Below are 12,314 nucleotides of genomic sequence, written 5' to 3'. Positions count from 1 at the left end.
TATATTTTTTGAGATACTTTATTATCAACCAACATGAATAAATTGATAGTAATTATATGATAATTAATTATTTTTGAAAATATCTCAATTAATATAATCTGTTGTACATATTTATTTATAATTATAAATACAACATGCTCATGAATTCAATTATTTTATTAATATATTCTATAATTCTTTAAAATTTAAAGATTTGAACGTCATAAAATCTTCCAAGCTAAATCTCTCGTTGATAGTCTTAGAACTCAACAACAAATTATTGAAATTATGAAATTTGCTTATGAGAATCTCAGTCCTTTTATCTGAAAAGCATATATTCAATATATGGTAAGAGCAATTTGATTAAGAAAGATAAAATAAATGATTGAATTGTAAAGTAGAGTAATTTGGTGTGTTAATTATGATTGTTTTGATTAATGATGGTTGAAGTGCATGAATTTAGGTTTTGGTTGATGAAATGTGATGGGGTCAAAGTCAGCGACAAATTAATTAACAGCGCACAGAGAAACAATAAAGAAGCGAACTTCAACTTGCATAGTGCAATAATGAGCTACCAACTTCAAAAACCTCATAGTCTACATTCTTCACCAATGTCCAAATCACAAAGTGCTACTCGCTTTAATGCTCTATTTCGATAGTGTAATGAAAAATAAGAAAACTAATTTTATTTATTCTTTTTAATTATTTTTCATCGTTATTATAATAACAATATTGAAAAAGTTCGTAATTACTTTTATGAATTTAAAATTAACGTAATATTAAAATATCGTTCACATAAATGATTAGATGGAAATTATAATTGGCTATGACTTTAATATTAAGATAAAATTCAATAAAATATACACAACATTGATTATATTCATTTTAAAATTAATATCAATATCAATAAAATATTTATACACAAAAGCATATGTGAAGAAAAACATAATTATAATTTATACATTAATTCATCCTTAGTAACTAAAGTAGGAGTCTAGTTTTTCTGCTGAATTTTTTTGTGTTATTCTTTGTCTAACATTTAAAACACACTGTTTTAATATTTTAGAGATAATTTTAATATATTTTAAAATTAATGATCATAAGTGTAATTTGAAAGCACAACAGGGGAACAACAAAGAAAAATCAATAGAGAATCCAAACTCCTAAAGTAGCTAACATTATAAATCAATTTAGATACTAATAGTCAACCAGCCATATTTTCTATTCATAATATTTGGATACCAATAATTTTTTTATAAATTAATATATAAATTAGTCATTAATTACTTTTTTCTTTAGAATTAATTATTATTTAATGATTTTTCTTGTAATGATAACATAAGTTCTAGAAGTGAATATGAATGAGTAAATGGTTTGATGCTAGTATCAACAAGTTAGCAAAAGTTTGTGAAACTTATGTAAAACGTGGGTTTGGCTTGACAGACCAACCCGCAAGTCCGTCGAAAAAACGTGAGACAAGCCGAGATATTGAGTTAGCTGGCCAGCAAAAGCTTGACCCGCATAAGTCGTAGCCTATACAAGCAAGATGTGGGGTGGAGTGGGCTGGCTCGCAACTCGTATAAACAAAAAACGTGCACTTGTCTATGTTAATTACTTTCATTTTGGACTTCTGCATGGACGTTCCAAATTCTTGTATGAGTGGAAAAGATAAATGTTATGTATTTCTGAATGTGCTAAAATTTAAATAATTCATTGTGCATGTCAAAATACAAATATGGATATGATAAAAATGTTGGTTTGTCAATTTATCATTCAACTTTCCAAGATCTTTGCTTAATTTTATGAATAATTTTTAATTTGTTAAACATTGAAAACTTTACCATAAAAAATCTATAAAAAAAAAGGGTCGAGACATGGGCCCGCGAGCTAAAACCTATATGAAACAGGACATACTTTTGAGCCTGCATCTACATACTAAGTGCAGGCCGGATCTAAACGAGTTGGTCTGACCCACATTGTAACCCTTATGAAAATGCAAATATAAACATATAACAGAACTAACAATCTTCATTATACTATTTTACTTAAATTGAACTATGTTCAATTATCTTTTAACTTTTTTTAAAAGGTTTTATTATAGTCAAAGAGATTTTACAAGTGTTATTGTTTTCAATTTTAAATATATTTTTATCATCTTCTAAATTTGAGAATATGAGTGTTTTTTTTTTTCATCATTAGATCACTTCTTGCTTACATGAATATTACTTCTTATTACAACAAAATAAATACTTTTTTACGAGATAAGGAACAAATTAATAAAGAAATAATTTGACGTTTAAACTCTTTTTAACGTGAGTTAATTTTAGGAGAGTAGAAAATTATAAGGAAAGTTCTTTGTTGTTTTTTTTTAATATATATAAGCCTTGAGAGACTTGTGAGAACCAAACTCTAGCACTACAAAAATATTTAATTTTAAAAAGGTTAATTAGTTGGGGTTATAATATTATCCTTCTGTGAACAATGATTTTATATATTTTTTTCCAGTAAAAAGTTCAATATTTATCAGTTAAAATTTGTCTCAAAGGTTGAATTATATACGTGAACAGTGAATAAGATTATTTGTATAAATAAAGTTTAGAAAATTTTATTTGAGAACAAGTTAATTTGTCGTAATGTTAATGAGGAATCAAATTATTCTAAATATTTACATATATATATATATATATATATATATATATATATATTAACTCAATATTTTTCTTATAAAAGTCTGGGTTACATTTTAGAATTATTATAAAAATATGAAGGCTTTGACCAAAAGTTTCTTTTTATATAATAGTAGTAATAATAATAATAATAATTAAAAGCAATAAAAAGAGTTTGTACTCATTAAAATAAGACTTAAATATACCTTGTTCATCTTTTTATCCTTAATTTTGCTATAATCACCGTAAAATAAACACATTTAGTTAGTCTAGTTTCCAAAAATTTATAAGCCTCATCTAGTTTCCATAACACATCTTAATGAAATCCTTGTGCCTAACATATTTATTGTATCATCATGTTTAATTAAGTAAAAAATAAGAAAGAAAAGGAACAAAATGTAGATAAAATTGAAAATAAAATAAGTTAGTAAATAATAAATTAAAATAGATACAGAAAAATCTAATTTAAACTTTCTTCTTCTTATTTTGATTATTGATGATGCATGTGAATCCCTCATAAAAAAATAGTGGATGTTTTGAAAGAGTCAACCTATTCCAACCTTATTTTAAGGTAGTGGAAAGGAAAAAGTCAACCCACTATAGCAACTTGTGATTGGAATATGGAGTATGAATAGACATTGGACAATGTTTTGGGTGAGCAATGAAATCCAACAACAAATGCAACTTACATTATTTACTTTATAATATTAACTTAGTCCATTGACAAATTTGTTGATTTATGTAGTGCACCACTTCACTTTGGTCTTCAATTGGAATCCAAGCATAGAGTCTTTGACCTATTTGATTGAGGCTCCAATGTGGCAGACATCCTCTAAATCAAAGGAAAACCAAACAAACCCTATTTCAGAATGCATGTGGTGGACAAGAACTAGAGAGATATCTAGGTACATTGTATTACAAAACAAAAAAGTTATTATTATTCTTTCTAAAAAAAGTTAAATTATTGGTCCTTGTTTTTATCATGTAGTGTCAAATTGATGCTATAGTTTTTTTTTTTCAATTTGGTCTTCAATTTTTTAAAAATGATTTAATTTGGTTATTGTCGTCAATTTTGATGAAATGGTGTTAAAGTCAATGACACGTGTCAATTTGTGATTTTTTAGATTTTTTTTACACATGTCACTTCACAATCATGCCACATGTTAAAATGATTCAATTTGATTTCTATATTTGTTTTTAGTTTAAATTTAGTCCTAATTTTTTTTTAAAAATGAAGCAATATTGTCCTCCTTAAATTGAGACTCAAATTACTTTTTGTATAATTTTTATGATGATATTCTTATTAAAATTAATATTTTTATTAACTATTTTTAGAAATATTTTTAAATTCACTTTAAATTCTATACGAATCATTAAATTTGGTTTTGTTTTGAAGTTGAAATTTAGTTCTTAAACTTATGTGTAACAAGTTATTTGATTTTTAATCTTCACTAAATTTGTAGTACATGGTACACTTGATACCTCTATATATGATGACAAAATGGTTAATTATTAAAATTAGGTTTGATGTTTAACTTTGTTTAATTATAAAACTAAAAATAAAAAGTTTGTTTAAAAATATTTCTACAAATATTTAAAAAAAAATGTTAGTTTTAGTAAAAATATCAGCATAAGATTTATAAAAAAGTAAATTGAGTCTCAATTTAGAGAGGGACAATATTGCTTCATTTGTAAAAAAATGGGGACTAAATTAAAAAAAAAATATAGGAACTAAATTGAATCATTTTGATACACGACACAACTATGAAGTGACATGTGTAAAATACAAAAAAATAAAAATAAAATCAAAAAAACCACAAAATGAATGTTGACTTCAACACTGTTTGATCAAACTAACAATGTTGAATCACTTTTAAAAAAACCAAATTAAATCACTTTTAAAAAAACGAATACCAAATTGAAATAAACAAAAACTAGAAAACCAACTTTACACAACTTGACAAAAATAATAACTAAAAAAATAATTTAACAGAAAAAATTATTGGTCTTATTGCTTCCATCTCTCTTTGTCTAAAAAATTCCACAACCAATATATACGAACATATATTTGAGTGTCTCTAAAAATAAATCATGAAAATAAATTATGGTTGTGAATTTATGTGTAAGTCTAAATTCTATAATAAGTATAAATTAAAAAAAAATATATCTCATAAATTAAAATATCCATAAACTCATTTTTGTAAGATTTTGAAAATGATATTAAATTTTTATATAAATTGAACTCATGTATTGATAGTATAATATTTCTCTAAAATCTCTTGATAGGCCCTACTTTTATAATAAAATCAGTTAATTTTAATTAATTGCCAATTCGATATTAGTTCAATTCAAAGTTATTTATAGGTTTAATTAGTCAGATGGTACTCGGAATGTATCAATTTAGTACCCGTTTTTAAAAAGATGTGAATTACGTCCAAACTTTTGAAAAAGTACATTAATTATGTTCATTTAAAAAAAAATTAACATTGTTAATGACGTGTCATGTGTCAATCTCTAATTTTTCTTCATTTTAATATTTTTAAAATTTTTTAAAAATTTTTTTTTACCACGTATCAGGTCTCAGTCTCTGTTATGATATACACTTAACACTATTAATATTAAGTGACAGGATACTACCACATGCCAATAATTGTCTTGATTTTATTTAATCCCCACATATATCTAAATTGAATTAAAAAGACCATATGTATAGATTAAATTTGAAATCAAAACAAAAGCATTTGATAATGATACTGATACATATTGCTAATTTATAATCACAAATTGATATCTGCAATAAACCTGCTAATTTTCCATAAGGGGATTATGTTCACACACTGTCGAGATGACAGAGATTATCAAAGTACATTAAGTCTAAAATAATGAGGTCTTTGTTGTTTTATTTTGGATAATTCTTAATTGTTTGCATGTGACAGTGGATATCCAGAGGGCTCAATGCCACTTAGAAATGGAAGACACAAAAAGTTACCAACATATATGTCTGCTACCAAGTCAACTCCCACATTCCATTTTCAATTAAACTGTCATATTTTAAGAGATAAGTATATGAATTTATTCATTCTGTGTGCCCATATATATCTCCTGCTACAATCCATATAAATAATTAAAATATACAACAAAATAGTAATATATATATATATATATATATATATATATATATATATATATATATATATATATATATATATATATATATATATATTTATACATTATAGAGTAAATGTGGTGGAGTGAAGTTGTGTGTCTAGAAAAATTGTGACTATAATAACTTCATATTTAAGTTTAGACTATTGTGAAGTTAAGAAGTGTTGAGTTGATCTCACATTTTTTTTTTTCCGATTTGATCCTCATTTTTTTAGTTTGATTTAATTTAGTTTTAATTTTTTTAAAAGTAATTCAATTTTATTCTTGCAGTTAATTTTGTACAAATGATGATAAAGTTCGTAGTATGTGCCAATTTAAAACTTTTTTGAATTTTTTTTCACATGTTACTTTATAATTGTGTCACTAACACAATCAGTATGATGGGACTAGTGTAATGTGACAATGATACATGAACATGGTCTCAATTTAGTCTTATATTTTTTTTAGTTTCCTTTTAGTTCAAATATTTGTAAAAATAAAATAATATTGTTCTTCCTTAAATTAATACTCAATTTATTTTTTTGTAAATCTTATATTGACATTTTTATTAAAATTAACATTTTTATTAAATATTTATAAAAATATTTTTAAATTAACTTTAAAATTTATGTAAAATTTATATGAAATACATGTTTGAAATCATGTTATTTAGAATTTGAACGTAATTATTAAATCTAATATGAAACAAATCACATAACAACGTAAAGATACATGAAAAAAAAAAGTCTAAGTTTTGATGAGATTTTATGTCATATTCCTATTTTCTTAATTTAGAGACACAAATTCACAAATAAATTCGTACCTTAAATTTTCTTAAAACATATTAATTAAAAATTTAAAAAATGTAAAAGTATGAGTTTCTAAAAAATCTAAAAGTTCTTTATTGTTGGAGTTAAAGAAGAGGTTTTTGAAATTCTTGATTAGTGAAGAGGATTCAGGGTCTCGATTTTTTCCAAAAAAAAAAAAAAGAAAGTTTCAAAACTACTTTGATAAGGAATCGCTACTATAGATAATTTATTGGAACAGGATAAATGAGAGTTTTTTTGTTTTTGTTTTTTTTTTTTTTTTTTTTTTGAAGTATGGTGGCAACCCATATAGAAGAAAATGAGATTTTCTTATTAGAAACGCCATGTCACCACCCTCAAGTTTAGACTACAGAGTCTTATCCCATGCACTCAAGAAGAGTAATTTCCTTTTGCACCCACATAAATGTTAAACTTTCTAATTTGCCCTCTGATTTAAAGTTTTTATGAATTTTATTACTCAGAAATTTCTCATCGTGCAAAGAAATTAGAAAAAGCGATTCATAAAAATAGTCAATATTTACGAATTACACAATTTGAATTTTTTATATATATAAAATAGACTTCCTATTAAAGTAACTTCCGAATTGCACATTTTAAAAAGTTATCTTTTGTATTTTGTTTTTCTTCAAATTGTACAATGAAAAAATTATTTTTATACAAAAAAATTTCTAGGTACATAATTCACAAGTTATATTTTTCATAAAAAGAACTTTTTAAATATGCAGAGTATGAAAGTATCTTTTAAATTACACAGTCCAAAGTACACCATTGAAATATAGATGGAAAACAATTATAAAAACGATTAACACATGGACGAAGGCACACCAAGGGACCGAGGCACTTTTATCTTTTAAACAGTCGAGGAAGGTGTGGGAGGAAACAATGGGAGTGGAAAAAGTAATTCTCTTAGTCAATGTACCGGTTCATGATCCACGATCCATTAGGTTTTGGGCTACATATTTCTAATAAAGCCCAGCCCAGTTTTGGCGAGTCCAAAAATGTTATAAATGTTGGTGTTTGTGAATGTAACGCAGGTTTAGATATCGTGACTCGTTTTCATAGCATGGCTTATGCTGCAGCAGATTCTAACAAAATTCACACTGATGTTCTCACCAAAGCGAGAGAAACTTGTTACAAGGTCTCGTTTTTTTTTTTTTTTTCCTTTTCATGCAAATGGGTTGTTTCTGCAATTTTCTTTTTCTCTCTGGCACGCTTGTTGAATCCTTTGTGTTTTTGAACAAGGCTCGTGGTGCTTTCTATGCGTGCTTGAAAAAGGAATCTAACAAGAACCTCACAGAGATTGCATATGTTGGGCTGCTATATCCCCTAGAATGCAAACAATGCAGGAATGAATACGTGAATCGGTGTCGATTTTCCTGGGTAACATAGTACCTCCTTCAATTCTGATTTTGTATTGGTAAAAATGGATGCTTTTCTAAATTGGGTATGTTAATGGTGTGCCAGGTCAAACATTTCGATAGGCAATACTGCAGGAACACGAGGGTTCAGACACTTTTCGATCACATGACAGGTCCTTACATTTTTAAACCCTATACTTGATTATCAGTGATAATGGGTCATGTTGATTTCCCTGATGGCTTATGCATGATTGTTTGGATGTATATTCCTTGTGATACATGTCTGTGGTTTCTACTTTTGTGTTCTTACTACTGATACCGATACCCGCTTGAATGAATTTTCTTCACGTTAAATAAAATATTTAAAATTGAAAATAGAAAAAATACCTAAAAAAATCTTTATGAACGTAAAGATATTTACTAAATACAAACTCAAATACAATATAATTAAAATCGAGTGAAACTTAGGTAAAGTTAGATCTCACAAACATCATTTCAAGTTGGTCTTGATTAACATACATTAAATTAAGATTAAGTCATAAAATGAGACAAGTCTTAATGAGATGAGGTTCAAGTCCGATTCAATTTAGCAGTATAGTTTTGAGTGGACAAGGTAGACTGATACAAATTACATTTTGGTTAGAATAGGAATGACAACAGATCGAGTCGAATATGGATAGGGTCTACTCTCATTCGATCCACAACAAAAGAATCCATCTATTACTCAGATATTTAAAAAAATATAAAATAAAATTTAAATTTAAATTTTATTTTTATTAAAATTAATTTAATAACATATAAATTTAATTTAATTTAATAAAATATAAATTAAATTTTAACTTTAATTTTGGTGAGTTGAATTGGACTTATGTGAGACTAAGCTGAATTGGATCTACGTCCAGTTGTTTCATACTTACTTTGAATTGAGTTAAATTAACTTCATGTTGAATAAGGTGTGAAGATCAAATTCAAACAAAGTTGACCAATAATCGAATGAACAACATTAAGTTCGTTGACTCTATGAGACAAATTAGGTTAGATCCTAATTTTATAATTAATATATAAATAATAAAAAATCAATTTATAATTAACGTAACATATTCGGAGATCAATTTGCAATTTAAAATATTTAAAGAACTTATACAATTTTAAAAATTAATTGGATTCTTAAACCCATCTTATTGACCCTAATTTTGTATGAAACTATACGAATTAAAGCTTTTTCAACCCACTCATTTAATTAATCAATAAAAGTAAAAATATTTTAATAATGTATACATCATGGTTCAAATTGCCATTTTTCTAATCTAATTCTAAACCGATGAAAAACTTTAAAATCTTCTATTGTTCAATTTAATGTTTTTTAATGTAAAATATTTTTGTTCAAATTGTCCAAAACCATCTTTTGGAAAGAGAGATTTTTTTATTAGAAACGCCATGTCACCACCGTAAGGTTTAGACTACAGAGTCTGTATCCCATGCACTTCAATTAAAACGAACAATTTCTTTTTTTGTCCCTATGCTTTTATCTTTTATACAACTGAGGAAAGTGTGGGAGGAAACAATGGGGTGAAAAAAGTAATTCTCTTTTGTACCAGATCCTAATCCACGATCCATTAGATTTTGGGCTATATTATTTCAGATAAAGCCCAGCCCAGTTTGGGCAAGTCCATAAATGTTTTGTTTGTGACTGCAGGGCAAGTTTAGATATCTTGATTCATTCTGATAACATGACTTATGCTGCAGCAAAATCTGACAAAATCCACACTGATGTTCTCACCGAAGCGAGGGAAGCTTGTTACAAGGTCTCTTTTTTTTTTTTTTTTTTTTTTTTTTTCTTTTCATGCAAATGGGTTTCTGCAATTTTGTTTTCTCTCGCATGCTTGTTGAATTGTTTGTGTTTTTGAACAAGGCTCGTGATGCTTTCTATGCCTGCTTAAAAAAGGAATCTGACAAGAACCCCACAGAGATTGCATCTGTTGGGTTGCTATATCCCCTAGAATGCAAACAATGCAGGAATGAATACGTCAAACAGTGTCGATCTTCCTGGGTAACATACCTTCTTTGTCAATTCTGATTCTGTATTGGTAAAAATCGATGCTTTTCTAAATTGGGTATGTTAATGGTGTGCCAGGTGAAACATTTCGATAGGCAATACTGCCAGAACAAGAGGGTTCAGACACTTTTGGATGACAAAGGTTCCACCAGAGGTCCTTCCAATATTAAACCCAATACTTGATTCTTATCAATTATTTACGTATAGTGTAGTAGATATAATGGGTCATGTTGATTTCCCTGATAGCTTATCCATGATTCTTTGGGTGTATATTCGTTGCATGATAAAGGATTTATATAGCTTATGAATGATTCTTTGGGTGTTGGTTTGAATGAATTTCCTTCTCTTTTTCAATATCAATTGGTGGTTGGAACAAGTATCTGTATCTAGGATTTACAAGTGAGTGGAGAATACTGTCATTGTTTATTCATGTTAGCATGGGTGTAAAACTATACGGATCACCTTTGTCCTTGTCTAAAAGAAGTGTTTTCAGTTCTTGAGAGTCGTTATTTGAGAAATTTATAGTTCCCTCACCTAGGCATGGTTTGTATTGTACAGTTATAGTAGAAGTTGTGGCTAATTGGGTATCTAATCTATGCAGCATTGGTCAAAACTCAAAAAGAATAAATGAAGTGACACACATTTGGTTTATTCTTTTCTGCAACATTGTTCATAGTCATATTTGTGCATATTTAACATGGCAAATGGATAACCCAACAAGGATCCTTTTGGGGCTTTTACACTATGAATGCATTGGATATGTGTCCTTTTCAGTAGTGGTCAAAATGATATTTAAACTCTGATTGGTAATGTGGTACTAGACAAATGTTATAGTGAGGAATTTACCATTATATCTTCTGTTTCTCTTTTTTAATATTAGAAAAAAAACATGGGTAACTGATCAAATTCAGATACTGGTCTGTTAATGTCTGATGTACTCCTTAATCCATTTCTTCAAGGATGTTTTCCTATTAGAGTAACCATCATTTACTCCATAGAAACATGGTTGCAATCAGATAAGTGTTAAAGTGTATGAATGGCATCAAAGATTCGTCCATGGAATTAGGAGTGCTTTGGTGTAAAAGTTGCATTAGAGGTTTAATCATGAGTATAGTTGCACCCTCGTGAGTGTGATAAGTGTAGAAATTATAGCAATTGTAGTAAATTCTTTTGGTCTAAATCCATGTTATTGAAGATGAAGTTATGCAATTAACAACAAGAAAGGACATTTGTTGCAAAAACCCTGTTTGGTATCTGTGCCTAACAAAAGCACTTGGTGTCACTGTTGTATAAGTCCCATCTAAAGCTCTCTAAGCATCTTAAAAGGTTAATACAAGATTCAGAAAGAAATAGTCAAATAACTATCTGTGTATAAATATATTGGTGAGACATCTTTTATTTCTATTTTTATTAATAAATTTATTACCTTATACTATTTCCATCTTTCATCAGTACAATCTTCAGAAACTGGTTCTGGTTTAGCAAACAAATCACTTTGTAACCATAAAACCATGCTTAAAAATAGTTAATCTCAATCTAAAGTATCTAACTTGATACTTCTGTTCTTTCTGTGATGTATAGTATGTTAAAAAAATTACTATATATTACTCTGTTTTGTCATTTCTAATTATTCATTACAAAATGGGATGAATATTTTGTATTTAAAATTTAGCCAATCAAAGGGAGCCTTAGTTTATAATAACAAAATGACAATGTTTGAATTTATAAATAATATGGATTAATTTTTTTTTCAGGATATTTTTTTGTTTTATTCCATTACAAATGTGTATTTCTTTTTTCTTAACAAATAAATTATGATCAAACAAATTCTATGTGGCAGAAAATATCAACCCGCGTTATCCAGTGAAGGGAGAATGAAAACTCGTCATAAAGAAATGAAATTCTTATATGAAAGATTACATAAAGAGATTGTAGGAGATATGTCCAACTCCATCATTTCTGATTTTTCACATTTAGGTCTCATAATTCAACCAGAGATATTTAATCAACTTTACCAGAATCTTTAAGAAATAAGACCATTATAATTAACTGTGTTTGATAAAAAGAAGTATAGCAATTTTTTTAGTTAACTTAGTTAGACAATAATGTTAATATTGTAGTTAAAGATAGGAGAAAGAGTGTGTAAACGTGGAAGGCATACCGAGTGTGAAATATTAAAGTAAGTTGATTTGTTGTAGGTTGGTGGCCACTATGTTCGAGATACCTTTGTCTTTGGTACAATAAAACTACACACAACAATTGGATAAACACGAAAACACACACA

General features: G+C 27.3%; 1 protein-coding gene across 1 annotated transcript; it reads left to right on the top strand.

Moving 5' to 3' along the window:
* Window positions 1-7,673: 7,673 nt before the first annotated feature.
* Window positions 7,674-10,530, top strand: LOC114177367. Its single transcript, XM_028062676.1, has 6 exons — window positions 7,674-7,754; window positions 7,859-7,996; window positions 8,081-8,147; window positions 9,721-9,779; window positions 9,887-10,024; window positions 10,109-10,530. Exons 1-6 carry the CDS (start codon window positions 7,680-7,682, stop codon window positions 10,211-10,213), a joined length of 582 nt encoding a protein of 193 aa, XP_027918477.1. The 5' UTR covers window positions 7,674-7,679; the 3' UTR covers window positions 10,214-10,530.
* The last annotated feature ends 1,784 nt before the right edge of the window (window positions 10,531-12,314 follow it).

The sequence above is a fragment of the Vigna unguiculata genome, chromosome 3, assembly GCF_004118075.2.
Source record: "Vigna unguiculata cultivar IT97K-499-35 chromosome 3, ASM411807v1, whole genome shotgun sequence".
NCBI lineage: Eukaryota > Viridiplantae > Streptophyta > Magnoliopsida > Fabales > Fabaceae > Vigna > Vigna unguiculata.
This window is presented reverse-complemented; position numbering and strand designations above follow the sequence as displayed.

What these genes read in the sequence shown, in the direction of transcription:
- LOC114177367 (XM_028062676.1), top strand. Translation starts at nt 7,680, where the DNA reads ATGGCTTATGCTGCAGCAGATTCTAACAAAATTCACACTGATGTTCTC. An exon ending in CGAGAGAAACTTGTTACAAG is followed by an intron (nt 7,755 to 7,858) that starts GTCTCGTTTTTT and finishes TTTTTGAACAAG; the next exon opens with GCTCGTGGTGCTTTCTATGC. An exon ending in AACAGTGTCGATCTTCCTGG is followed by an intron (nt 10,025 to 10,108) that starts GTAACATACCTT and finishes ATGGTGTGCCAG; the next exon opens with GTGAAACATTTCGATAGGCA.